General features: G+C 44.2%; 1 protein-coding gene and 1 long non-coding RNA gene across 8 annotated transcripts in view; both read right to left on the reverse strand.

Moving 5' to 3' along the window:
- LOC137858446 (uncharacterized) overlaps positions 1–6,229 on the reverse strand; it is a 97,792-nt gene extending 91,563 nt beyond the window's left edge. For both annotated transcript variants that reach the window (XR_011097734.1, XR_011097735.1), the window contains exon 1: positions 1,964–6,229. This is a non-coding gene — a long non-coding RNA (uncharacterized lncRNA). The remainder of the gene's footprint in view (positions 1–1,963) is intronic.
- Positions 6,230–10,438: 4,209 nt separating this feature from the next.
- SPP2 (secreted phosphoprotein 2) lies at positions 10,439–23,551 on the reverse strand. Of its 6 annotated transcripts, none has more exons than XM_068686179.1 (7): positions 23,394–23,551; positions 23,168–23,292; positions 21,729–21,851; positions 19,399–19,509; positions 17,440–17,494; positions 16,981–17,070; positions 10,439–10,756 (listed from the first exon to the last, which is right to left on the reverse strand). In XM_068686179.1, the coding sequence occupies exons 1-6, from the start codon at positions 23,440–23,442 to the stop codon at positions 16,991–16,993; spliced, it is 543 nt and encodes a 180-aa protein (XP_068542280.1). In that variant the 5' UTR covers positions 23,443–23,551; the 3' UTR covers positions 10,439–10,756; positions 16,981–16,990. The 6 variants fall into 6 exon arrangements, with proteins under 6 accessions (XP_068542280.1, XP_068542282.1, XP_068542281.1 ...); XM_068686181.1 differs by having other exon boundaries at positions 10,439–10,838; XM_068686180.1 differs by having other exon boundaries at positions 10,439–10,841.
- Positions 23,552–25,342: the final 1,791 nt, after the last annotated feature.

Raw genomic sequence — 25,342 nt, forward strand, 5'->3', positions numbered from 1 at the left:
GGCAAGAAAAGAGCATGAAGTGCAGCTGCGCTACCGACTCGTTCTTAGCATCACAGTGAACTTGCAATGTGTGCTCTTGCAGAAGCTTGGAAACGGTTTCAGATGAGTCTGTGAAGAGGAAAGTGGGCTACAACAATTACCAAATTCTTTAAGAATTTTGAGGACATTCTCAAGATTTTCTCTTCTTTTTTCCGCCCTCACAAGATCTGAGCAGGTACCATCCATAGTGCACTTGGCTTCTGTACTGCTCTTTTGTCTCTCTCTGACCCCTGATAATGATACGTCCTAGAGATCTTTGATCTCAAGTGCTTTCCAGCCTATTCATCAGGGCGAGACAACAATCCGACATTACATGGTTGATTGTGATTGCATGGCACTTAGCAGTTTTCCATGTCCAGGAGGTTTCAGTTTAATCCCTAGAGGTGTTCAAGACCGGGCTGGACAAGGCCCCGGGGCAACCTGATCTAGTGGACGGGGGTTGGAAATAGATGGTCTTTAAGGTCCCTTCCAACCTGAGCCATTCTGTGATTCTATGATAATGCTGACACCATGAGCCTCATTTCTACATTTCATCGTTTCTACATTTTCATATATTCTACAGCACTGCTACTCAAGACTAAACCCAAGACTGCTTAAAAATCCACCTCCTAGTCCTTTGAGAATGCATTCCATACAACTTTATTGTCTTGGGAGATATAACCCTGGGAATGACCTTCCTCTAGGAATACAGTGCTGATTTTATGTGCAGCTCTTGGAGGCAATATAGGGCTGCAAAGCTAGCTGCCTCATTCTCTAGCAGCAAAAGCAGAAACACTACCTAGTCCCATATTTCTCAGAACACTGCCTCAGGTACACCAGGCCACAACACAGTGTCTCATGCCAGAAAGGAAAAAGTGAAGGTATCTGATGTTGCTATATTGTGTGGTTTCTAGACAGTAGTGTCCTTCTAATCAATGATAGCTGAAGAATCACAGAATCACAGAATTTCTAGGTTGGAAGAGACCTCTAGATCATCGAGTCCAACCTCTAACCTAACACTAACAGTCCCCACTAAACCATATCCCTAAGCTCTACATCTAAACGTCTTTTGAAGACTTCCAGGGATGGTGACTCCACCACCTCCCTGGGCAGCCTGTTCCAGTGCCTAACAACCCTTTCAGTAAAGAACTCAAGAGCAAAAGGGTAGAAGAAAATCTTCTGGGTATTAGAGAGACATATTTATACCTATATACCTATATGTGTATATTAACACACACACTTAATCTCCAGGTGTCCCTCTCAGCTGCAATTTCTTGGAGACACCATCTTTGTGGTGCAATTCAAGTAGCTTTTGCTATAAGCTTGCACAGTAGGAGGTAACCACTCGTTAGGACACACTGGCTGCAGAAAGCCAATGCATGTGTCTGCAGTTCTGAAAGCAAGTCATTTGATGGGAACGAAGAGACTGGTTCTTTGAACTAACTCCTCGTCAACAAGAGTTGTACAATTATTTTGTACTGTAAGTATTTGGACCTGATCAACAGTGCTGTATTTGCATACTCAACTAGGGAAAAACAAACAAAAAAACAGAAGGCCCTTGAGGGCAGAGTTATGTCATTCCAAAACCTGAATCTATTAATCTAACAGCAGATTCTATGAATACCCACAAAATAGCCTCCAGGCTCTGAAATCTTCCCTCTCCAAGTTGATGGCAGGTGTACACAGATTGATCTCTTATTGAGACTGCAACAACACCACTTGCAGCATTAGCTGCTATTTGAACAACTCACACCAACTTTCTGCTTTACTGAAGTAAGAATTAGCCAGGAAAAAGCAAAACAAGACCTGAACCCCGAGGTTCCAGAAAGCAGTAGGCAGCCCAGGAGACCCAATGTCCCTGAAACACCAAAATTTCTGCTCTGCTCAGGTGTTTGATAGACAGCAGTGAAGGCAAGAGCAAATATCAATGCATAAAATGACGTACCTCCTTTGTTTCCTGAGCCTTCTAAACTGAGAAAGGACAGCTTTGCAGATGGTAAATCCCAGTATCAGCTGATGAATCAATCCACTGGTAGTGAAGGGCATATTTTAGACTACATGGTGCAGTAAAACAAACATGAGGTTGCCTTAAGGGATCTACTTGCCTTCTGGGAAACTGTTCTTGAGCTTTCTTCTACAGTACATCATTCACACCCACACAGCTCCTCTCAATTTCAGTCTTCAGGATTCAAACAGAATTGCAATCCCATGATAGGCTAATAACACCAATTCATTAATCATTTTGAGCCCTTTCCCTAGGGCAATCCAACCTTGCCTACAGCTGCCAAGTATCAGGCTCGTTTAATCTCTAACCTAGTTTCAGAACTGCCTCGTCTCCCTGCCTTTCAGCTTGCATTTTACTTGCACATTTGAACTGGCTGTCCCTAATCAGTGAAGACCAGGATGAGGGGAGGGGAAAAAAAAAAGGGAGACAGACTTTTATTATTGTTTTTGTTAAACTTAGTGTCTTGGAACCAGATGGTGTCTGACTTGTCTAATTCTACTCTAAAAGTAGGCTCAAAAGAATGAGTAACCACAAACCGGGCAGAGCTCTGTGCCAGCAAGTATATAGGTCTCTCTGATAACTGCAAAGCATTTGTTTACTGTATGAAGCAGTATCTCCATACAACAGCATGTTCTGTAGTTGCATTATATGGGATTATATAGACCCAGCCACGCAGAGCACCCTTTAGCAATTCACATTCTATGATTCTGTGACTTGGTGCCCTGGCATCGAGTACCCCAGACAAAGAGATAAAACTCCAGAGTTTTAAAATCCAGGGCCAAGTCTTTCAGTTTCTCTGGGAGCTCAGACGTGCCTATTGAGGTCACACTCCACTCCCACAAGCCAGGCTCTGGGACACAGTGGTCTCTTAAACCCCTGCAGGGCCAGGCCGAAAGCCCTGCAGTATAAACAGAGCATGGATACGAATACAAAACAGATGGAGTTTCCTGAATCACTGGCAGCATTCACATTCAAACCATGGCTGACTGCAGCCTACCAGTATGTCCCAGTGGAACTCCAATCCTCTGCTCCAAGCTGCTGTTCTCCAGCAGAGAGAATGCAGATGTCACTGCAAATGTCAACTGACGACAGGCAAGAGCACCACGCTGAATGTCTGTGCTTTTGTTCACAGTGGGACCGTGCAACATTTTCAGTAAATAGTAAGTTCTCCTAAAAATAGGGTTTTTAGGAAAACTAGATCATTGGCAACTTTTAGCAGAGTTGTTTCAGCCAGAGAAGGATGAGAAATTCAGAAGTGTCAGAACATAGTCTGTTATACAATCACAGATAGCAATGAAATAGGCATTTCACTATGAAATAGTCATAATGATTAGTTATTTGAAAGAAGATTCAGTAATGTATTGGGGCAGAAAGCCAAGGTCCAGTATTTTAGCCAGAGGCTTTTTCTCCACTGTCTTGCAGTGAACCTACTAAATCTGTGACACTCTTCAAACTACAGGTTTAACAACAACAGCACCCAAGAATCCCTTGAATGTATTCACACCTGCCTCCTGGAAATCCTCTCATCTTCCTACTTTACTGACCACATAGGGTTAAAAATAGATCCCCCCTTGCCTAGCTCACAGTGGTTATGCTCACATGCTGAAAAGAGGTCGCTGCCTTGCTCCAATGGCAGGAGGTAAATGGCACCACTTTATTGACTCTGCATGGTCTCTGGAACTGGAGTCACCTCCCCATTCGCTTCTGGTCTTTCCCCATACACCCAGGTACATTTTCAGGCTTTGACACATAAGCTTTCTGGAAAATAAACCCTTGTTCTGGTTCACTGAACACATTGCACATCTACAGATCCCTTTGAAAGATGCAGGCTTGGAACACTGCTCTTGTGACAGTCTTTCTCGATGCAATAACCTCATCTATTTGGAACATTTTCTCTCTGATAGGAAAGAGGGTGTGAGGTCTGGGTTATTTTTTGATACTGCCTGTTCCAACCAGAAAATTCACCATCAGGACTGGTAAATCTTTTAAAAAACATTTAGGAGCTCAAGATGCTGAAATGATAAAAGGTTTGCAATTCACCAGTTTTTAGCTATCTTGGAAAACCAATCCATTCAAAAAAAACTTACTATCAATTTTATCATTTCATACATTCAATGCTTCTTCCCCTCAAAATACTCTGGAAGACCATTGCACTGTGCAGGAATGGTATAAAATATTCCTTAGTGGCCCCTGCACTAGAAACCAGAGGTGTTTATTTATTTATTTATTTTCCTATTTTTGCTCCTCTTCACAAAATACCTAGCAAATGCTCCTGATGGCATTTTCTCACTGTTGTATAAAACTGCCTTCAGTATTCAAATACCATGGACAATTAAAACCCTTCAAAACACATAAAGAAAGAAAAAAAGAGCTGGTACTGAGGCTTCCACTGCCCCAGCCTACTAACTCACAGGTGTCAAGTAGCCCTTTTTAAAAAGAAATACACTTGTAAGGCCCCAAGAGAACCGTTCACTGCAGCCTCAGAGGTTGTCTACAACCACCACCTCTGCACTAGATGCACTTCTGAAGTGCTGTCCACTCACTTTGTAATTTTGTCCATGCCAGTTTTTGAGCTGTGACTCTCCTTCACCTTGTACATGTATCATGACTATTTCACTTCTCTAGTATTCTCCTTAGGGAGAACTATCTCCCTCATTACAGAGATATTTCTATACTCCAGGTGTACTCCCAAGAAAATTTCAGTCAAGATGCTTGCTGTGGATGCAAGGACTCCTGCTTAAATTCCAGGTTCAGATGTTTCTGACTGCCAATTCTCTGCTCAGTGCCTATTTTCAATGAGATTCTTATTTTTTTTTCTCCCCATTTAAATCAACAGCCTCCAATTTGGGAGGCACTTTTTCCCCCCCTCCATTACTTATTCCAGACCTGGAGGCTCAGCTAGCAGCAGCACCTACCCTCCTGCCTAGAACAAGATTCAGTCTCCAAAAGCACATAAGATCCTCTTTAAACTTACATTAATCATTGCCTGTAATCCCTGGGATCCTGCCAGACTCTGCGGTTTTCCGGGTGGTCTCCTGCTTCAACCCCAAGTCTCTGAGCTAGCTAATGCCCTGAACCGGTTTGGTCTCTGGAGGCCAACAAAAAATCCCAGTTTCCATCTTACTCTCTGTTTGTTCCAGTTCAGCCTCCCCGTGACTTAATCTGCAGTGAACGTCCAGATGAATACCAGGAGCTTAAATTCCTTGAAAGAATAAGGCCCATGTTTCAGGCCTCCCTTTCCAGCACCGGTTTCCAACAGTGGCCTAATAGCGGTTTTGTAACGCAGACGGTCACAGAGAACAGGCGACTCTCACCAAAGATTCAGAATTAAAGCTCAGTGAGGAAGCAGTAACAAAGTCAGGGCTGGAGTTTTACGTTCTGTGAAGATCGCTGGTGGTAAGTTCTTGTTTCACCAAGAAAGTGACACAGAAACAGCATGAAGAAAACTTGAACAGGTTTTCCAAACATCATGTTCTGGAAAGAGAAGAGCCAGCCCAGGCCAGGTCAGCAAAGTGCCTCCTTCCCTGAGAGTCCTCTTGGGCCTTGCCTGATGCCATCAGCCAGTGAGGCACGTGAGAACATTGTAAAGGAGAAACTTGCTCCTTCATGCCACAGGAAAAAACAAGAACAGCTCTCCTTAGCCAAGATCCAGCTGGGAGACCTTCTTGGGCCTTCACATGGCAGCTCGTCCTGCTGAGCCCCCCAAATCCCCTCAGCAACGGGCACAGAAGCTCCTTCAGAAAAACTGGTCTGAGGCTCAAGAATCTACCAGTTGCGGGAGATCTCTGCTTCCTGCAGAGGACACAAGGCCTGAATGCACCACGAGACAGACACGACAGGCTGCCAGGACCAAGCATTTGTACTGGAGCCACCAGAAAACAGAAAACACAGTGGCAGCTGCCAAACGTGAGGTAGCAGCAATTTCCTTCCAGGTTGGGTAAGCATTAACTGGTGCACCTGAGCTTTAAAAGCCATCAGGGTTGCCCTTGTTGATGTTAATCAGCTGCAGGGAATAAGCTGAGATCTTGAACTAGAGAGCCTAGAGGTAGGAGCAGGGGTGAGGAGAGGTGGGTGAGCAGCTCAGTGGTGTCACAGCAGCAATATGAATAGCTCCAGGTCAGGAGTAAATACACAGAAATGCCTTTACTTAGGCCTAAGCAGAAAGCAGGGCCTTATGCCTCCTTTTTAATTTTGTTTTTCAGTACAGACCACGCTCTACCCAGTTGGAGAAACCTCCACCCAGCTGTGCAAGAAAAACTTCAAGTCCCACTGCCCTATATTGAACTTGTTGCTCTAGAAACTACAGCTCTAAAATTAACCCCCCTCCACAACCACCGTTTCAGTAGCTCCCCTCTTACCAAAGGTATCTTATAGCCCGCAGCCCGATGCAAGGGATGGATGGGAAATCTGATTAAAAGCCATTTTACCAAAAAGCATCAGCTATCATGCAGGAAAGGGAAGCATTTACTCTCCTTGGAGATAAAAACAAGCAAAACTACCTTTGTGCCTAGAGCAGAAGTTAAACTCAGGGCTCCCACATGTAAAACAAACCCTCTAGACATGCCAGGATTTTTTCATTTGTAATCTCTCCTCTTCTTCCTCCTCCCCCATTCTCTTCACCATCTAAACAAACAGGTCCTCCTTCCCCAAAAGTCATTTTATGGCACAGCAGGACAGAAACCACAAAGAAATGAAAAAAGAAAAAAAAAAAAAAACAACTCAAGAATTTGAAAACTCAGACCCTTTCTCCCCTGTGCCAGCCTTGCATTTATTCAATTCTGACACCTAGTGGGCACCACTACCAGCGGGCAGTGGAAGTGGCCTGCTGTGCTCACCAACAGCCTTATCAGTAATGCTGATGCCCATCAGCTGCTGGCTGATGCTGCCGTGAGGGATGTGCTCCATCCTTAGCACAGCTGTGCTTCTTTAGGCCCTCCCAGGCCTCTGTGCTGAATTTGCACTTGCAGACGCATTGAGAGCTGCACGTTCTGCGGTAGAGTCAAGGCTGGAAAAGGCTCGAGCGCTGATCCCAACGTCTCACTGCCCTGAGTCAGGAAACAGGCTTGGCGATTAAGGCCTATCCTTCATTTCAGAGGGATCATCCAGGGGTCAGTCTGTTTTGTCACCCACCTGAGATTAAGTTGCTGACAGTGAAGCGTGTGCCAGGAAATCTCCACATTCTTTCAGGATGAGCAGTAAGCTGCTTTTGAACAAGGGCTTGGTTCCATTCAGCTTTTGCTCAAGATGATCTCTGCCCTCGGGAAATTTTCTAGACTAGTTTCACGCAGCACTGAACCCCCACGGTTGCTGGTAATTCTATCCATTCCCAGCCAGCTGAAATGAACAAATTTGCTGTGGGGCTACCACAGCACCAGCACGCTTTCCATAATGGCAGAAACCAAACTAGTGTAAGGCACAACATGCACTCTGTGCAGCTATAATCACCAAGAATCTGTGGTGTGATGGCAAAGAGAGGGTCTAGGACATGAAATGCTGTGCCACCTGGGAGTGGAAATCCCACTGTGTTTCCCCAAGTGTTGATAGAAGGGCAGGTAAACCTGGGAACCGAGAACAGTTTTTTTTGCAGCACCGTATGGTGTTACCCTTTATCAATACCACACCATGGGGATTCCTGCTTAGACACTGCCAGCATAAGAACTATTGGGGTGTACACACACAGAAAAAAAAATAAATAAATAAAAGAGAGAAAATGCACTTTGAAGGAGTGATTCTAACGTGAGTGCAGCTTTTATTAGCTTTTCAGAGAAAGTAAAAATTCAATAGGTTTCCTCCTCCCACAGGGGCAAACTGAGATGCTGAAGGTCTGCATAGGACATGCTTGTTCACTGTTGTATGCAGGAACAGATACCCTGATGCTGTCCCAGCCACAGCAGGGGGCTTTGGTTGTTCCTACTCATTCCTCAAATTATTGCACTATTCTCAGACCACATGCTAAGCCTTTTCTTCTGACTTCAGGCACTCCAAGCAAATTAATCAATAAAGCAACTTAAAATGTAACTTTGAGGGGAGAAAAGTCAGAATCATCACAAACCCTCGTTTCTTTCCTTGTCCTACAGTTACTGCTGCTCTGCATCGAAAGGGTGACCACATTTTCACCTTTTGGTGAGGCAAGGCTCAGACAAACTACCACAAAGTCTCTGCATGGAGCAAGCTCCGGTCTGATTGCTCCAGTGTCCCTTTACAGTATAGGAGAAAGGCAGTGTCTTACCTTACTTACTTTCAAAGCTAGCAAACTCCTGCGTAACACCCTGGCTCTCACTTAGCAAAGTTACTGTAATAAACAGCTTGGAGAGAAGGGCCACGGAGAGCCAGCCACACAGATGGACAGTATGTCAAAATATTTCGTGGTGCGGGAGTACAAAAAGGGCTCGATGATAAACTTCTCCATTTAAGCTGTCTCCCTCCAAGGTAGGCATCTTTGGAGTATGTCAGTGCACTTGGAGGTGAGGAGCTGACAGCAGTGAGGATGGGACTGAATACGAACAGAACCAGGATCCCAGTATGATTTCATGCCTCAGTCCCACTGAGGAGATATTTGCTCTTGGACACGGTTATGGTATTCCAGACCAGACTCTCAGACATGGGACTTGGAAGGAAACACCCATAGCAACTATCATTAGTGTGTTGGAGTAACAAGTGCTTGAGCCAGTGATCTGAGACCACGAAAGACTTCAGTAATTCAGACAAAAAATTACTCCGCAGCCCCAGAGAAACATCTGCACAGCAGATGTCACATCAGCTTCTCGATGTGAAGGTATTTGCATACATACAGCAGGGACCTTCAAGTACCTGTAATCCATTTTGTTGGGAAAGAAGCATCAAACCATTCACTTCGCAAACACTGCAGAGAAGTGCACGTAGCATATACGTGGCCCTTGTATGCTGGAGAGGGCTGCTCTTTTGTTGCTGTTATGATTACATCAGGCAGCGGGAGATGTGACAGCCCATGCTACCATGATGCTCACCTGCAGGTCTTGCCCCTGTTCCCAAGGGGCATGGCTGCAAATTCCTGCCTTCCGAGACGTTTTTGCTCATGGGACGTCCGTGTTATCAATGCTAAGAGACCAGAAGACCTTTTCCACTGATTTAGCACAAGGGCTGTTTCTGGAGGTCAGAGGCAACCCCACTGTACTGTCAGTGTTTCCCTTGAGTGATGGACAGATCCCTGCCACTGACCTTTTGTCCTCAGAGGGCAGATAATGATGTTGAAGGTAGCTTCCTGAAATAAATTGGTGCTCCCCTCTTGTTTGCTTACAGATGGTTATTTCTCCAAACCCACTGTACCTTAAAGAGCAATGGTCAGGCTCTGTTCATCATTCTGGCATCCACTGGCCAGCCCTTAGCTTAAAGACAAGTTTTCTACGCCAGGTCTCGAAAGACCCACTGTCAAACCCTGTGGTCTCTTCTGTCTCTTTGTCCAGGCATACAGTGCCATGACATAAGGATGTTGTAGCAAGCACACTCCCCTCCTCTTCCCCAATGCATTGGCCCGCCACTGCTCTCAGGCAGCAAAATACAGAGATTGCTTTTAGGCCAGGAAAACTGTCTGTTGGGAGCAGTGAAAAACAGGAGTGAAATAGGGAAAAGTACAAGCACAGCTGAAGCTGGCTCGTGTGTTAATCCACCCATCCCTTCCAGGCAACAAAGAACAGCTCTGACTTAGAAGAGCAGCTCAGGAAGTCCTTCCCACCCATGCCTTTGCCTGATGGGAAGACATATATGACTGTTGCCATCCCAGAAAATTCACCTATTATTCTGGTCCAGATTTGCACAGAGCCAGTACGAGCACTGCAGAAAACACCTAGCTGGAACTCCAGAGGCCTGCCTCCCATTAATTGCATCTTTCAAGCTACCAGAACAAATGGTCTAATCAACCCTATGCTTATACCAGGCAATTCAAAAGCATTAAGCCCTGACAAGGCCTGTAATTATAAAAAGGAACAGAGTCACAGGACTCTGCCAGAAGGGAGCATTTTAAACAAGAGCTGAGCTCAGTGGTCTATGTTGGTGGCTTAGGGAGCTTGATCATGGGAAGCAGAGTGCACCTGCAACACCTAGGGAGGTTTGGGTTGCATGGCAGGAAGAATTTCTTCATAGAGAGGGAGCTCAGGCATCAGAAAGGGCTGCCCAGGGAGGTGGCGGAGTCCCCGTCCCTGGAGATGTTTAAGAGAGGTGTGGATGTGGTACTGAGGGACACAACTTGGTAGTGGGACTAGGTAGGTTAACAGCCAAACCAAAACACACACACCACACACAAAGAAAACACAAATAAACCCAGAAAAGACAAAGCTATTTTGGCTATATCTAGCCCTTAAAGCTCGATGCCTGATGGGCTAAAACTCATGCCTTTGGATTTGTAGCAGGACACCTTGTCCATAGCTGTTGCACCCTGGAGAAAAAGGAATTAAGTGCCTTTATTAGTATGAATGAATCAATAATTAGCTACAAGCATTACAGAAAATTACAAGCAACTGGCGATACAGAACACAGAGATAGAACAGTGATCCTTTAATAGCATTGTTATGAGATGACAACATGTAGTAGACACAGTTACATGAGGTGGCAGAGACTGTCCTCCCACCGAGCTATAACACACCAGAATGCTATCGGCTGACTGGTGTACCCATACAGCATCTTACAAACTCATCCGACGACCATTTGACTTTAAAGTGATTGTAAGGAAAGACTCACTTCATTACAGAATAGATTTTCCTGAAAAACAAAAGGAAATTTGTGTCAGGTTTGTTCTTCAACATGCTGGATCTTTGAGGCTTGGTTCATCATATTCTCCAATCTCCTTAAAAAAAAAAAAAAAAAAAAAAGTGGGGGGGAATGTCATAGCTTGTAGTTTGTCTCAACAGAACTAAGCAAACGTACCCAGCCCAAGAAAAATATATTTAACTTCGCAGAATTGCTTATTAATTTCTGTAGCATCAGAACCATATCATGAGGAATCTGTACAGAGAAATCTGCATATGCAAAACACCACATGTGCAAAAATGTCGTGTTAATTGCTAATTAGTGGGGGGAAAAAAGAAAGAACCAAACTGCTAGAAAAGTAGAGACAGTAGAATAAGCAACATATTGCTTACACAATACAAACCAGCTCATACTGGCGAGTCTCTGAAGCAGAGGTGGTTAAGGTTATAAGCAGATATACGGTCTCCTGAGAAATGCAGTTGAATTAAGAGCTACAACATGCACAAATTTGAGATCAGTTTTTCAAGAAAACACATGACTGCCTCTACAGCAGTCTGTAGCCTACACTGTGTTTTCATCAAGTTTGTCACCATGGCAATGTGAAAATTCTCTGTAAATCAGTTTTGTTTGTAAAATTTTAGGGATGGATTTGGGCCAGAAAGGAATGCCCACAGGTAACGACAATCTCAGCGACCCCCTGAGAGTGGCTTGAGCAGGAGCAGGGCTGGGGCAGGACCCAGGTAGAGCTGGGGGAACGAGGAGGATTTAAAGCCTGGAGCATAGGACATGGAGCTGAGCTGGGTTTGCTCAGCCTGGAGATGAAGCTGCAAGAAGACAGACCTTAGTGCTGTCTGCTACCTGGTGGGAGGATTTAGAGAAGGACAGGCATTTCTCAGGGGTGTGCTTAGGTAGGATGAGAAGAAACAGGAGCAAGTTGGAACATAGGAAATTCCAGCTCAGTATAAGAAAAATCTTCCCCCAAGAGAACTCCAGCACTGAACCAGGAGCCTAGAGAGGATGAGGGATCCTTGAATATCCTGGGACATTCAAACCTCAGCTACGCAGCCAGATGTAACTGGCTCTGCCCTGAGCAGGAGCTGGACTTCCAGGGGGCTATTCCAGCTTGCCAAATTCTTTGACAAGCTCATTTCCAGTGCTTGCAAGATGCAGTATTTCACAAGGATAGCAGACAGCTGAAGGCCCTTTTTGTTCCTCCACTGCAGTCCTGTTGGTTTTCTTTAGCAATGAAGTTAAGGGACTTGCAATCAGGCCTTAAAGACACTGTAAAGTCTAAGGAATCCTCCAAGCTCTGCATCCTCCAGAAGCAGGAACAATTTCATCAGTGCAGCTGTGTGTCTAATCCTTGAAAACAGATCTAAAGAAGGTGAGCAAAGGGCAAGACAAAAATCACTGCCACTTTGAACAGCAACAATAGACTGTCACAGCGATTCTTTCTGCCGTTAGATGTCTGCTTCATCCCTGCACTGTGATCTGACCTAAGCATCAGAAAAGGTCCTGCCCAGATCTGTATCAGTTTCAGTCCTTCGCCTCTGAACACACGAGGGCATGCTTCTTCTCTGTTATAGCATGTCACGAATGCCAGGTGACTCTTATAGCTTAGCTACCACAGACTCCAAGGCAAGAGGAATATAATGGTAGCCTGTCATTTCTTCCTTGCTACTAACAAGGTAAATTGCTCTAGCTCTCACTCAGAGCTGATCTGGATGTGGAGCTCATGCATTACGCAGCAGATCCCATTCTGCAGGAATGTTCCTTCCTTCTGCTGCGTCACTTTTTTCCCTCAGAAAGCAACAGGCTGCTTTCTGGGAACTAGATAAAGTGGGGTCGATGAATGGAGAGGAAAAAGACAGAAAAAAGTCTAATACAAGCCACGACAATTAAAAGAAAAAAAAAAAGAAAGAAAGAAAAATCAGGCAGCTTCTTACTGAGAACAGTGGGGATAAAAGCTCTTCTTTCTGTGCCCCAGGAGGGTTATGCACGCTGCCCCACTGTTACTTTCCTGGATGAAGGACAAATGAGCATCCAAGTCCACTTGGATCATGGATTTCGTTGGTAGGAGCAGAAGAGGCCCAACATTAGCAGTTACTCTTCCATTGAAAAAAATATAGTCAAGAATAACAACCTATTGACTTCAGCTTCTGCAAGGCTGCTAATCAGCTAGTAACAACTGCCATCATCACATCCCAGCCAGCAGCAAGCTGTGCCAGGTGAGAATTCAGCCAGAGGGTCATTTTATGGAAATACAGAAAAAGCAAGCAGGAAGTCACAGCCCTCTGGCTTTATGCAGAAGGATTCTGATTATCTATTAAAAACAAAACAAACACATTCCCTGTGTGATTAATGACAGCAAGAGAAAAATCAGTCTTTACAACCTACACATATATTGCAAGCAAAAACAAGAGCTGTCTTCTTTATTTTCCTGTTTGCAGCAATGAAGCACTGCTGGTGACCCCAGACAAATCATAGGTCAGACTCCACCCTGCACTTAAGGCAACTGCCTTAGTTGGTTGATTTTGGAAAAGCAGAGTGCTGGGGCCCTTTTCTTTCTGGAGTTCAAGGTATTAGGTGAGTTGAGCCATTTTTTAGGCTCCTCTTTGTGATTCAGAGCTGCAAACACCATTAAGCGGATTCCAGCTCAATGGAAACTGGAATTCCACACACCCCTGCACACTCAAAAAGCCTTTCATCACAGGGTGTGCAAAGCAGCCTCCTTTCAGAGCAGGCTATCAATGGGGGACAGGCTGCATTACTAACATGCCATTTGCTGACACTGTGGCAACTGACACAGCTTCGACAGGCTCTGCACATACCTTGCAGCCAGGCTAAGGAAGGACCTTACCACTTGTTGCAGGCTAAGGATCAGCTGTCTGTACAGCAGCTGGATCTCCTGCTGTCCCCTGCTTGTGTGCCTGAATTATCTGTTGGAAAGGCCAGTCCACAGCGAGGACGTGTAATATTCACAATCCCCCCAGTTCCGGAGATGCACCAGGAAATAAATCCAGAAAATCTGATTAGCACTTGTCAATGAAGTAAGCTCATTAGTCATTGATGTGGTTCTTTCATATGCAACTTGGTAACTCCTGCAGGCATCAGCAGACCAGTGAGTCTGAAGACTGCAGACCTGAAAGAGTTCTTTATGTAACAATTGCATTGATTTCTTCCTCTTGAATATTTAGCACATTCTAATTAAAATAGAGAGAGAGACAGAAAGCACCAATGAGATCATTTAGCCTAGCTTTTTGCATAGACTGGGGAAGGATTCAGGCACAGGATTCTCCTGAAATAATTCCTGTTGCCAAAAAGAAGAGAAGAGCTAGTTCATAAAATGAAAAATCCAGCATGGAAAATTCTTTCAACAACTCGCCTTCGTGATTTTTGCAGCAGTTACACATTCTGTTGCATAAAAAAAATAAAAATAATCACATTTGTTACCTGAATGTGTCTAGCTTTTCCTGTCAACAACAGGTCCTTTGAATAAAAGATAAAAGTCTTCTATTACTAAATTGCCGTTTCCCCAGCCTCCTCCTAAATATTCCCTCAGCTGAGCATATGTCAGCTGAGCTACTGCCATTGCAAAACACAGCAGATATTTCCCATAACCCAGCAAATGCCTTCATCACAGAAGGGCTTGTAATAATGCCAGCCAGGATCACACAGTTGCCAAAACACAGGAGTTAAAAAAAAAAAAAAAAAAAAAGTCATGAATGACCCTCCTTCTCCTGAAGCACACGGAATAATTTGGGTACAAGTGGCTCCAAATTTAACCTGCATATAAAACCCTCTAATTCTAGGTACACATGAAATAGAGAAATAAGCACAGCTCCAGACTTTGCAGCTTTTTATTATAAAGAAAACTAGGAGATCTTCAAACCTGCTTAAGTATATGCCTCTGAACTGTTGTTGGGCCAAACAACCAGAACTCTGGCTGGAAACACAGCTCCACAATTGACACTGGCAACGTATCTTCAGGTTAGAACAGAAATATTAACAGAAAGTATTAAAACTGGAGCTGCACAGGGCTTCAAGAACCGTCAGTTTATGCCCATTTGTTTCATGGTCTCTTTCAAGATGGTTTCACAACTTGCTTCTGATTTAGAAATTCGTTAGGCATTAGGTCCAGGAACAAAAATATTTGTGATTACTGCTTAATGGGGGTGGCTCCTCTTGAGTGAGGAAGAATTAACTTAAGACAGCTGGCATTTTGCAAATGCAAAGAAAAGGACATCAGCCCATTTTGAGAACACAGACCATCTTCCCAACAACTTTTCTGCAAGATTAGCTGAGGAAGGTATGACTCGAATTCATCCAGCCAGACTGAGACTGTTTGCTTCTCAGAAGCCAATGATAGGCACACGTTGACAAAATTTGTCCCAGAACAGAATTTGGAACAGAAAGTCAATTTTATGCTACTCTTCAGTAAGCCTCAGTCTTTCCACACTGTCTCCTTGGATTAAAGCTACCTGGAAGGGCACAGAATGCACACCAGAATGCCACTGCATATGCTAGGGACGTTCAAAGGCAGTTAGAAAAGTTAAGAGATTCCTGTAAGAGGCACAAGAACAGCATATCACCTTTACTGGCTCATGGATAAACTAAGCTAACATATGGATTTAATGAAAGCATTTATAGGAAGACCTGACCTAGCAGAATGACTGCATTTTCCTTTCATGTCTGTTTTCTATGAGAGTAGGGGCATGTCTCCTTCAGCACATATAGATTAGCCACAGATATGTTTATGAGTAACATGTGTTAGTTTTGGTGAGTCATCACTGCTAAATAACATCTAAAACTTTCCCGTTGCAAATGCAGCGGGCCTGAACTGAGCTCCACACACATTCAGCATTCAGTTCTGTCCCTCTGCAGGGAGGAAGGCCTGCTAACAATATGTACCCAAGCAAGTGTGTGAAGACTTTTTAATCACACATAGTGCTAAGTAGTTCAGTAGGATACGTTTTGTGAGCTCCAGGGAATTGTGAGTGCCTTTAACTAACCTCCAAACACCTCCCTCACAGCTTCCCTGCAACAAACACTTGCCCTGGACAGGCTGCTTTGTTCTCTCAGATACCTTACTGCTGCGTTTACTTTATGTTTGCTGAACCTCATGGCCTCTTGCTTTAGATTCAGCAGGAAGACGTGGCCATTCCTGAAAGCATAAATAGATAGAACAAGCTGTGGGCTGGAGGATAGCACTGGCACAAAGATGGCAGGTGACTTGCTGGAGCCCACAGTACAGGACTCTAAAAACTCATCTGTGTCCCTGTGAGTACACAGACAGGGCACACTCCAGGTCCTTTGGTCAAATGATGCACCCCTGCAACCAGGCTGGGAAAAGGACAAAGCATCCACATGAAACATGGCTCTGCCAGTCAGAGACAAAAAGACATCATAATAGCTGAAAGCTTGAGCCCCACACCAAATTCAGGCCAGCAGATTGACTTTGTTGCACAGCGTTCAGGCTACCTGCACAACCAGAACGCTGGGGTTTGCTAGAGGAGAGTGAGCAACAGCCAGGTGCAACAACAAGAGAAAACCAAAAACATCTGCTGCCTCAACAACTGGTCAGAGCCCTGCTCTGTGAGCCCTCACAGAGGCATGAGGGATGGCCACCCCAAAACACAGCTCCTTCCTGTGAGACCAGTGAGGGCATTCAGACCTCTGGGTGCTTTTGATGACATGTAACAGGGTAACTCCCATAAGAGTGCCACGGCACTAACAGCTTTCGTTCCCGAAACAGGCAGTTAAGACCTGAATGGATCTTAATCCACAAAGACTACAAACCTGCACATTTAACCCAGTCTCACTGAATAAAACATCTCTTTTTAACCACTCTCAGAACCGTATAAAAGGGAGAATCGAGGGAGCAGAATTATAATCCCTTAGCTTTTTGCACCAGTTAATTTCACCATACAGTTGAGTTACTCTTGCTTTCCAGGCAGAATCAGGCAATTTATGAAAGTGCTTCCTGGATTTGTCCTTTGAGCTGTAGGAGTTGCATGTTTTGCCTCACATTTAAGCAACACTGTGCTGTTTGTGTCACTGCATTTCCCCATAAGCAAGCCTTATATATGCCTAGGGTACTGTGGATTTTAAGATGCTTGCATCCAAGAAGCACCTTCCCAAAGAGGTCCTTTATCCTGAGCAGCCACTTTATACCACTCTGGTCTGAAACCTGCAAACCTAGTGTGCATAGAAGCTACACTTTGAACTGTACTCACCTAAACTGTATTATTCAATCTTGCCAGAGCTGATACGGTTGGGTTTATGCCAGTCTCCATGGATGCTGCCTCTTCCTCTTGAAGAGAAGGCTTCAGAAACAAATATACAAAGAACATTGAGACATAAATGGGTGTTACGTGCTGTCAGACGTGTGTTACATGCATTCATTCTGCACAACATTATAAGAACCTCAATGCACGGATCTCGCAATTCAGAAAAGGACTTCATAGTGTTTATAAACCACAGAATTACCCTATTTTGCAGCCTAATGCCCTCGCTGCATTCTCACTGAGAAAACCCGTACACAGTAAAAAAAAGATGGGACGTGATTTGAGCAAACTACTAGTCTTCAATATTTTCTTCTCCCTCCATTGGATGACCTTCAGATGGCCAATCAAATGATCCAAAAGGCAAACCAACGTGTGCCAGGAATGTCCAGCATGGCAGAAATGGCTTACCTTCTCCGCGACTGCTGCCCCACTTGCCACGGTTCATTATCCGCATAAACATCATCTGCAAATTAAATAAATTTATTTTGAAAGCTCAGTCAAGAAGTCAGGCTCACCTTCATTTCTTCGGGTACTATGTGATCACTGAAGTAATTCCAGACTTCATTATAAATTTATCTGAAAACGAGGTTACTGCTGATACTATTGCAAAGCAGTTACACTGCTATGGAAGTCTTGTGCAGGGCAAACTCTCAGGTCAACATCTTCGGTACGTTAATACTTTACCTGACTTTACTGTAGTGCTGGTACAGACAAGAAAGCAGAACTTGGACAGCTGCATTAGTTTGTTGCACTCACACATGGCTTTGACTTATTTACCCCAAATTACTCTTTTAAAGGCTATGATCTTCTTTCGTAGGTTCCTGTCCCAGTAATATGATCCCAGCCTCAAAGAATCACAATTCCTCTCCTATCCAAATACCCATGGCACTACAGGTGCTACACTAACACCATTCACAAGGAGCCAAGCTGAGATTCCTTGAACTGCGTTACAACCTCCAGAGCAAGAGCAGCAGCCCTCTGCAGAAATGCTTTCTTTTTGATGTGTAGTAATTCTCTTTAGCATTTATTCCATACTAAGTTTGTAGGAAATGTATTCCCCAGCACGAATATTGGCAGCAGAACAGAATTTTAAGAGATGGTTAAAGGAAGAACTCTGCTTGTAAAAGCAAGTGTTTATACTCAGTGCCCAATTAAACAAGAGTTATGCTTAACCCACAGAGGACAGACCGAACATCCAAGACTACCTTACGGATTCCAGTATTTCACAGTCTTTTTGCTCTGCAAATCAAGAATTCCTGTGGTATATTCACTAGGCTTACTCTGAGCAGAGGTTCTGAACAACATTTGGCAATTCAAATCAAGAGGACGCAACACAGAATCCTTTGGTACTCGAAGCTTCCAAAAATAAAAGCTGTCCATATCCTCTGGCACCTTGCTTGTGAAACTAGTTTCATTCCCTGAACATAATTCTCAAGCGCAATACCCACTGCAGATATGAGTTGTAAGTGCAGGCATCCAATTTCAAGTGTCGGTTCATGGAAAAAATGGCATTGTCTGAAAACAGCTAGCAGGAATTCACAAGTTGGGTCAGCATTTAATCACACCATATAAACCGAATTAGAGCTTAAAAATAAAGATGAATGGAACATAAATCTCAGCAGAGCAAACCCTCTTCACCTCTCCTATGATTACATGCTCAGCTGAGGGATATGATAACAGAGCCAGGATCATCGATATTTGTTTCTGTCTTTAAGATGTGCCAATCACTGTTCTCCAGGCACAGACATGCTATATTTCAGTGGAGAATGAGTGTCAGATTTGGTGGATGTGCCAGACTGTCACAGAGATTCACACTCTCCCCAGGCATCCATCAAGCAAGGTCAAACCTCTCATATGATGGGAAGTGAAGCATTATAGGAGACAGCTGGATTTCAAATCACATACGGTTTCCTGACAAAAACCTCCAACTGCCCCTAAATAGATGCCAGGAGCTTCCACAGCACAGAAAGCACAAAACAAGGAGGTGATTAGAAGTCTGAGTAAGGACAGAAAAAGGACACCCATGTGCCACCATTGGGATGGAGAGGCCTCTGGCCACATGGCCGTGCACAGAAAAAACACCCCAGACTTCAGTGACTGTTGCATTTAGGGTGGAGGAAGTGGGGCATAGTGATGTGATGAATCATGGGCAAAATCCATGTCCCCTTGTGCCTCAGTTTCTCCACTAACAACATGGGAACACTGTGAAGTGAGATGATACATAAAAACCCCTGAATTGCCATTCACAGTTTCAGAGGATCAAAGCCAGTTGTAAAGCCTACCTTCACACTTATATACCCGACCTCTCCTTGAAAGAGAATGAGCAGAATTTTTATGCTCCCCAAGCAGCAAAAAACAGTTCCTTACCTCCTCGCTGCTCATCGATTCAGAGCTGGACGTGCCCTGATGGCACTGCACAGTGACATTCCCAATCAGCTCACCAGAGACTTCCACAACACTTCTGCAGAAAGCAGTTCGCTGCAACAGATAAAAATAGAGCATCTCTGGTGGAGCAAAGCTACAGCACAAACTATCTCATGGGATTTTCACTTGGGGAAGGAAATTTTTACAGTCAGTTACTAATCAAATTCCAAAACGACAAAACTCAAGGAAGACTCTACACCTCATGAATATTTGGAGCAGCCTGCAGCCAGGCCATTTTATTCTGGTGGCATATGACTGCACATGAGTTATTGGTCCACAATTGCATACTAGCTGTATGAAGCCTTGAACCTGCTAGCATTAGCAAAAAATAAATAAAAAAAAAGATCCAAAACCTTTTCACGGTTCTAGCATCGCAAATCACAAACAGGAGAGTTATTCAGGAATATGGTGATAGCAGCTCCAGCTCTAGAGGTTGAGCTACCTTTAAAGAATTCGTCTCTACTATTTGACAGAAGCTCCAGCTGAGCCTGCACCCAAGTTTGGAAGACAAACATCCTCACATTATCTTTCATTCTATATTGTACCAACAAGAAGAGAAACGGGGTGTGTCCTCTCAACCACCAAACTGTCAAGACTAAGGTGGAGATTTCTCTCTTTACACTCAATCTGTAATTAATATGTTCAGTACATACATCAAGATGAATCTATTTGTTCACTCAAAAAATCAGGTCAATCTAATTAGACGCCCTCTGATAGGGATGACCTGTGGGATGGGGTCTTACTTCACAGCAGCCAGCTCTTGTGATTTCAAAGAAAACTTGGCAACTTTCATCATTTCTGTGTTGTTTCAACTACATGCACACAAGCTGCTTAGCGAAAGAGCAGTGATACCCAAAGAGACTTTTGCCTCTCTGTAGGACATAAACTACCGCCTGACATAGTATCACAACTCACAATCTACTAGAAAAGGCTTTGCCCCATCTGTTCCACTGCCTTCCCAGAATCCCTCCTCTTCCCTAAACTCTGTGCCCAGGAAGGACAAACTTGGCAGTCACAGAGGAAAATGAGACAAGAAGAACTCAGAAGAGCAAAAGAACTATGCTTAGTCTCTCTAGGAGTCTAATACCGTACATAGTATAGCAATACTGGGCACAGGGACACAAGCTACCCCACATGTTCTGTAAGATTTGTGCTAGCAGTCAGCACACAACCACTCAGAAGCTGGCAATGGAAGCCATATTTCATCAAAAACACCTGGGCACAGATTCAAAGATGATGTATTTGCACCAAAGCTGGTCATCTAAGAATCGATGTCCAGCAGGAGCTATATCAAAAGCCTGATCTGCCTTTATTTCAGGTTGAAAAGAGAGATGAAAACTAAAAATAAATTAAAAATTAAAAAATAGCACCATTGGCACAAGGTGGGAATCACCACTAGGCAGGAAACTAAGTCTTTACATGGTACTTTCACAGCCTCATCAAAGAGCACTCAAAGCCAACAGTAAAGCATCTGTTGACTTCAAGGACACTTAGGTGGGGACAAGTGAGCCCTGTTTTCTTTTGAAAACTATACAAAATTCTCACTACGTTCGAAAATGAACACACTTACTATCAAGGCCTAGTAGAGAAAAAGCATTTGGTCTGAATTTAGGCTTCAGCCACCCCTTGGCACTCAGTTAGAGCTGAAAATCAGCAGAGCTCTTCCTTCTTGGATATATCACCTCTGCTGTGAAAGTACTGATAATGCTGCTTTCCCCTTAGACTTCCTGGAAACACTGGCTCCAAGAGCAGGGAGGTAAGGCTGCCAAAATCCTTCCTCGTTCCTACTGTGCAGTCAACACATCATCTTCACCTCACATACAGCTCCTGGCCTTACTACTTACTGCAGCACAAAGCTGCGTCTGTGAGGATGCCCCACATCATCCTGTACAGATAGCCAGTTCTGTTCTTGTCTCCTGCTTTCCTGACTTCTTACCTAGATGTGTGCAGGTCAAACATCAGTTTTTCTACCCCTTAACTTGGAAAAGAAGGATTCGGCCCCAAAGCACACAGACACTTTCACTACATGCTGTTCCAAGGCACACATGCTCTCTTGTTAGCTCAGAGCAGCTCTTCTATTCCCCACTGGCCAGGAAGATTTCCCAACACTGCCCCTTCCCACGTGATACCCCCTCTGTTCAGCCGGTTGTATTTGTTTGTGTTTGTTTTTGTTCTGAGAGGGCCAACCACTTTTCAGTACCAGGAGTGTTTCAACATGTCCTGAGAACATCCTGCACCGAGGGGAGTTTCTCATTCGCACCAGATGCACTTACCGCAAAGGGCCCTATTTTGAAGTCACACGTGAACGGGTCTCTTCCTGAAGCTTTTGTGCACACGGTTTCACGAATGCTGAGCTGCAGCTCTAGTCTATAATCATTGCTGTTCCACATATCAACCTGGTAAAAGAAAGGTCAAGACAACTAGTGCCTCGCTTCTTTGTCAAGCAGAAGCTGGATATAAGGGTGTTATGGGTCAGCGTCTAATTTAGAGCAGATTACGGTGTGTGACAAAGGGTATTTGCATGTGCGCAGGAATTACTCTCTTAGGCAGATTTGGTAAGTGTAACACAGAAGAGCTTTTCACAGAGCTTTCACTAAAAATCCCACAGCCCGTTGCAGTAGTCACTGTAACTGTAAACAGCAGATGAACATAGATAGCACCAGCCCTACATGCTGCTGCCCACCAATGCCACTGCAGCCCAGCACTTCTGCTGCTCCTCCTTCTTTTGTGGGAACCAGGGGATAACCTGATTAGACATTGAGACTGCTGGGAAGTCTATTGCAAATACATGGCTTGGAAAGTAGAATACACAACTGCAAATGGTTGAGTTACTGCACCTTGTACAGACACTCCTTGTCAGCTCGTGTGCCCTAATGGGCAATGTGCATGCCACGCTGCAAGCCTTAGAATTTGGTTGCTTTTGTTGACACGCCAGGTTTTTCTTTTCTCCTTCTTACAGCCTAATCAATGTTTTAGCTCAAGACAGGACAATCAATCAATCAAGCAAACAACAACAAATCCACAGTGCTTTCAGCAATTGCTTTTGAGAACGTTTTTTTTCCAAACTAGATCACTATAAAAGTTATCTCACCATTCACTTTTGCAGAGGACTTGATACACACCACCTATAGAAGCAGAATGATTCTGAGGATGTCTAAGCACATGGGCATGCCATCTTTAAATCAGGAAGATCTAACTCCTTAACTCTGCTCCAGTACAATAGATTTAAACCAGGTGTTTTGGTGTGTGGAGACAGGTGATGTAAATGAAGATTGGCGAAAGAATCCTGGATGTGTTTCTGGTGCTGTTTAATTAGCAGTGCAGACATTCAGCTGAGACCCTCAGATGTCAATTAGATGTAAAGCAGATTGCTTTATGCCCAAAGCAAAGCAAAGCAAAGCTGTCAGCTGGAGGTATTTGAAAACATCAGCTCTTTTCTGAATGAATTTTTGAATAAAATTTTACAAGACATCTCTCGAAGGCTTCTACTCAAGAGGTAGACAATTTGAACTCCAAAAATATTTTTAATTAAAACCCAACATACAAACAATATTTAAAGCCATAAGTTTGAGCAATGCCCCCGGACCACCCTCTTCCAAGAAATATTAGAAAAGTCCAACTAAATCTGGGTTTCCAAGATCAGGTGAAAAATGGTTTTCCAACAAAGCAAAGCAAATTTAAAGTAAAGGACCTCAGCTGTCGGCACACTTACATTTCGAACGTGGCTCCTGAAAATTCCATACAGGTTTGGCCCCCATGACTGAGAATTGATTTTTGCGATGGATGCGTTGAGGGCCTCTTCTGTAATGGGGAGTTCATAATCGTACACTGGAAACCCTGAGACAGACACACACATCCATTAGGAGTTCGGTGTCACCTTGCGATCTTCCTGCCTGAACCATATGAAAAAGGACACGGTAGCACTCTGAGCAACTTACCTGAACACAAGGAAATGCTCAGCGTGAGGACAAAAATTAAGATCCTCATAGTGTGCCTTTCAAAATCCTCTGGTCTTTTACCTCTCCAAGCAAGGGTTTCCACTGCATGTTCCTGTCTTTATATAAATGCAGCCTTGATACTATACCTGACCTTCCTGTGTCCAAGCTCTGCTACAAACATTGCACTTTAAACAGAATTGATCCGAGAGTAAATATTTGCTGTCAGCTTTTCTCCATTTAGCAGTAGTTCTCTGATAAGAGATGGACTGCTGTGCTTTTTCCTTAGCACCGTGATTAAAAAGAACCACTGGATTCCTGATGCCTCCATGGCCAAAGGCAGAGTCGAGTTATTTTGTTCGCTTTTAGCCACTCGTTTTTGATTTAAGGCTGGTGAGTCAACGCTTTCCTGATCACCTTACCAGCACCTTTGTGTCCCAGCCTCAACTGAAAGCACTTAGAAGCTGGAAGTCCCCGATTCCCCAGGACCAGAATGGGAATTTACCCACATGGACTTGTGTGAGACCAGGGCACACCAGTCCAAAGCATCGAACTGAGCCTCTCTGACACAAGGCCCATGGTAGACCCTTGGGACACCCAGGTCCATTTGTCCTGTAAGCTCCTGGGACCTTTGCTGTTGAGCTGTGCCCGAGGAACTCTCTCATGGCTCTGACTCTTTGCCAAGCCTGAGCCCAGCTAACCAAACAAGTAAGAGTCCGTGACCATTTGGTTTCCCCTGTCACATCCTCCTGATGCTCAGGCCTCAGTTCCAGTGCAGAAATTAATGGGATTTTTGAAAAATGAAGACCTTATTTCAGTACTGAAAACATCATCCAGAAGTACAGGGACACGGAAGACGTGGCACTTTAGCTCTTAGCTATCTGAAGCCAGACTGTACCTGGGCAAGGTGTTCTCTATCCCCTCTCCAGCACAAGGCATTCAGCATTTGCTAACTTGCTTTCCAAATGCAGGCAACACATCGTGTGACTCTGCCACAACTACCCCATCTGCAGCACGTTTCAGAGAAGCACCTGGGTTTTAAGTGCTAAAGGCTGTCCATGAGAGTTGGGGAAGGAGGGGAGGAAACTGCTGCCTTCAAACAAGTTCACCCATTGCTGTCTGTTCACAAGGCAGAGATGTGTCTAACCATATTCATTTTGAAGATCCCGCGTGTGAAATTCCTCCATTAACCTTCAAATTCCAGTTCCACTTACATTATATGGTACTGAGCCGTTGTCAGAACTTCCCAAATGACAAGCACTTAGGAAAGACATGGGAGCACACAAAGTCCTGGGACTCAGATTTTATAAAGGAGAGGATAAAGTCATTTCTGGTTCTTAAGCCTTAGGATTATGATAGCCTAACAATACTCAGCAATGGCAACATCATGCCTCCTTGCCATTTCTCATTGCTACATCCGTAACTTGTGCCAGAAGGATAGCTACAGATTCGCATCCATGGAAAAAACCTCTACATTCTTGCAATCAGAAGGGAAAGACACCCCCATCTTTATTCGAAGTAAGTCTCTTCCTTAGCAATGGTGAAGGAACAAGCAGCCTGCTCAGCCTGGGCTTTGCACTCCAAAAGAGACAAATAAAGATGTTGCAGAGCTAAGTCAAGTCAAGTAATCAGAAGAATTCCCCTTGTCCCTGGCTTTGAGCAGGGACATCTTCCAGATGAGACAAATACACAGCCAAGCACCTCAGGGCAGGAGGGAGGGAGCTGGACCCAACTTAATTTACACAGCAAACAGTTAGGCACCATTTAAGAAAAGAGAAAATTAGAGTTTAATAGCTTCTGTTATGTGGCTATTTTCAGACCACTCTCACTCCCAGTAATCAAGTCAGCTGTTCCCAGACTACTGGGAGAGGAATAATTTATCTTTGTGAGTGAAATTTTAATTATTTCAAGATACATTTTCATTAAAAATGTAAATTGTGCAGCAATGGCAC

The sequence above is a fragment of the Anas acuta genome, chromosome 6, assembly GCF_963932015.1.
Source record: "Anas acuta chromosome 6, bAnaAcu1.1, whole genome shotgun sequence".
NCBI lineage: Eukaryota > Metazoa > Chordata > Aves > Anseriformes > Anatidae > Anas > Anas acuta.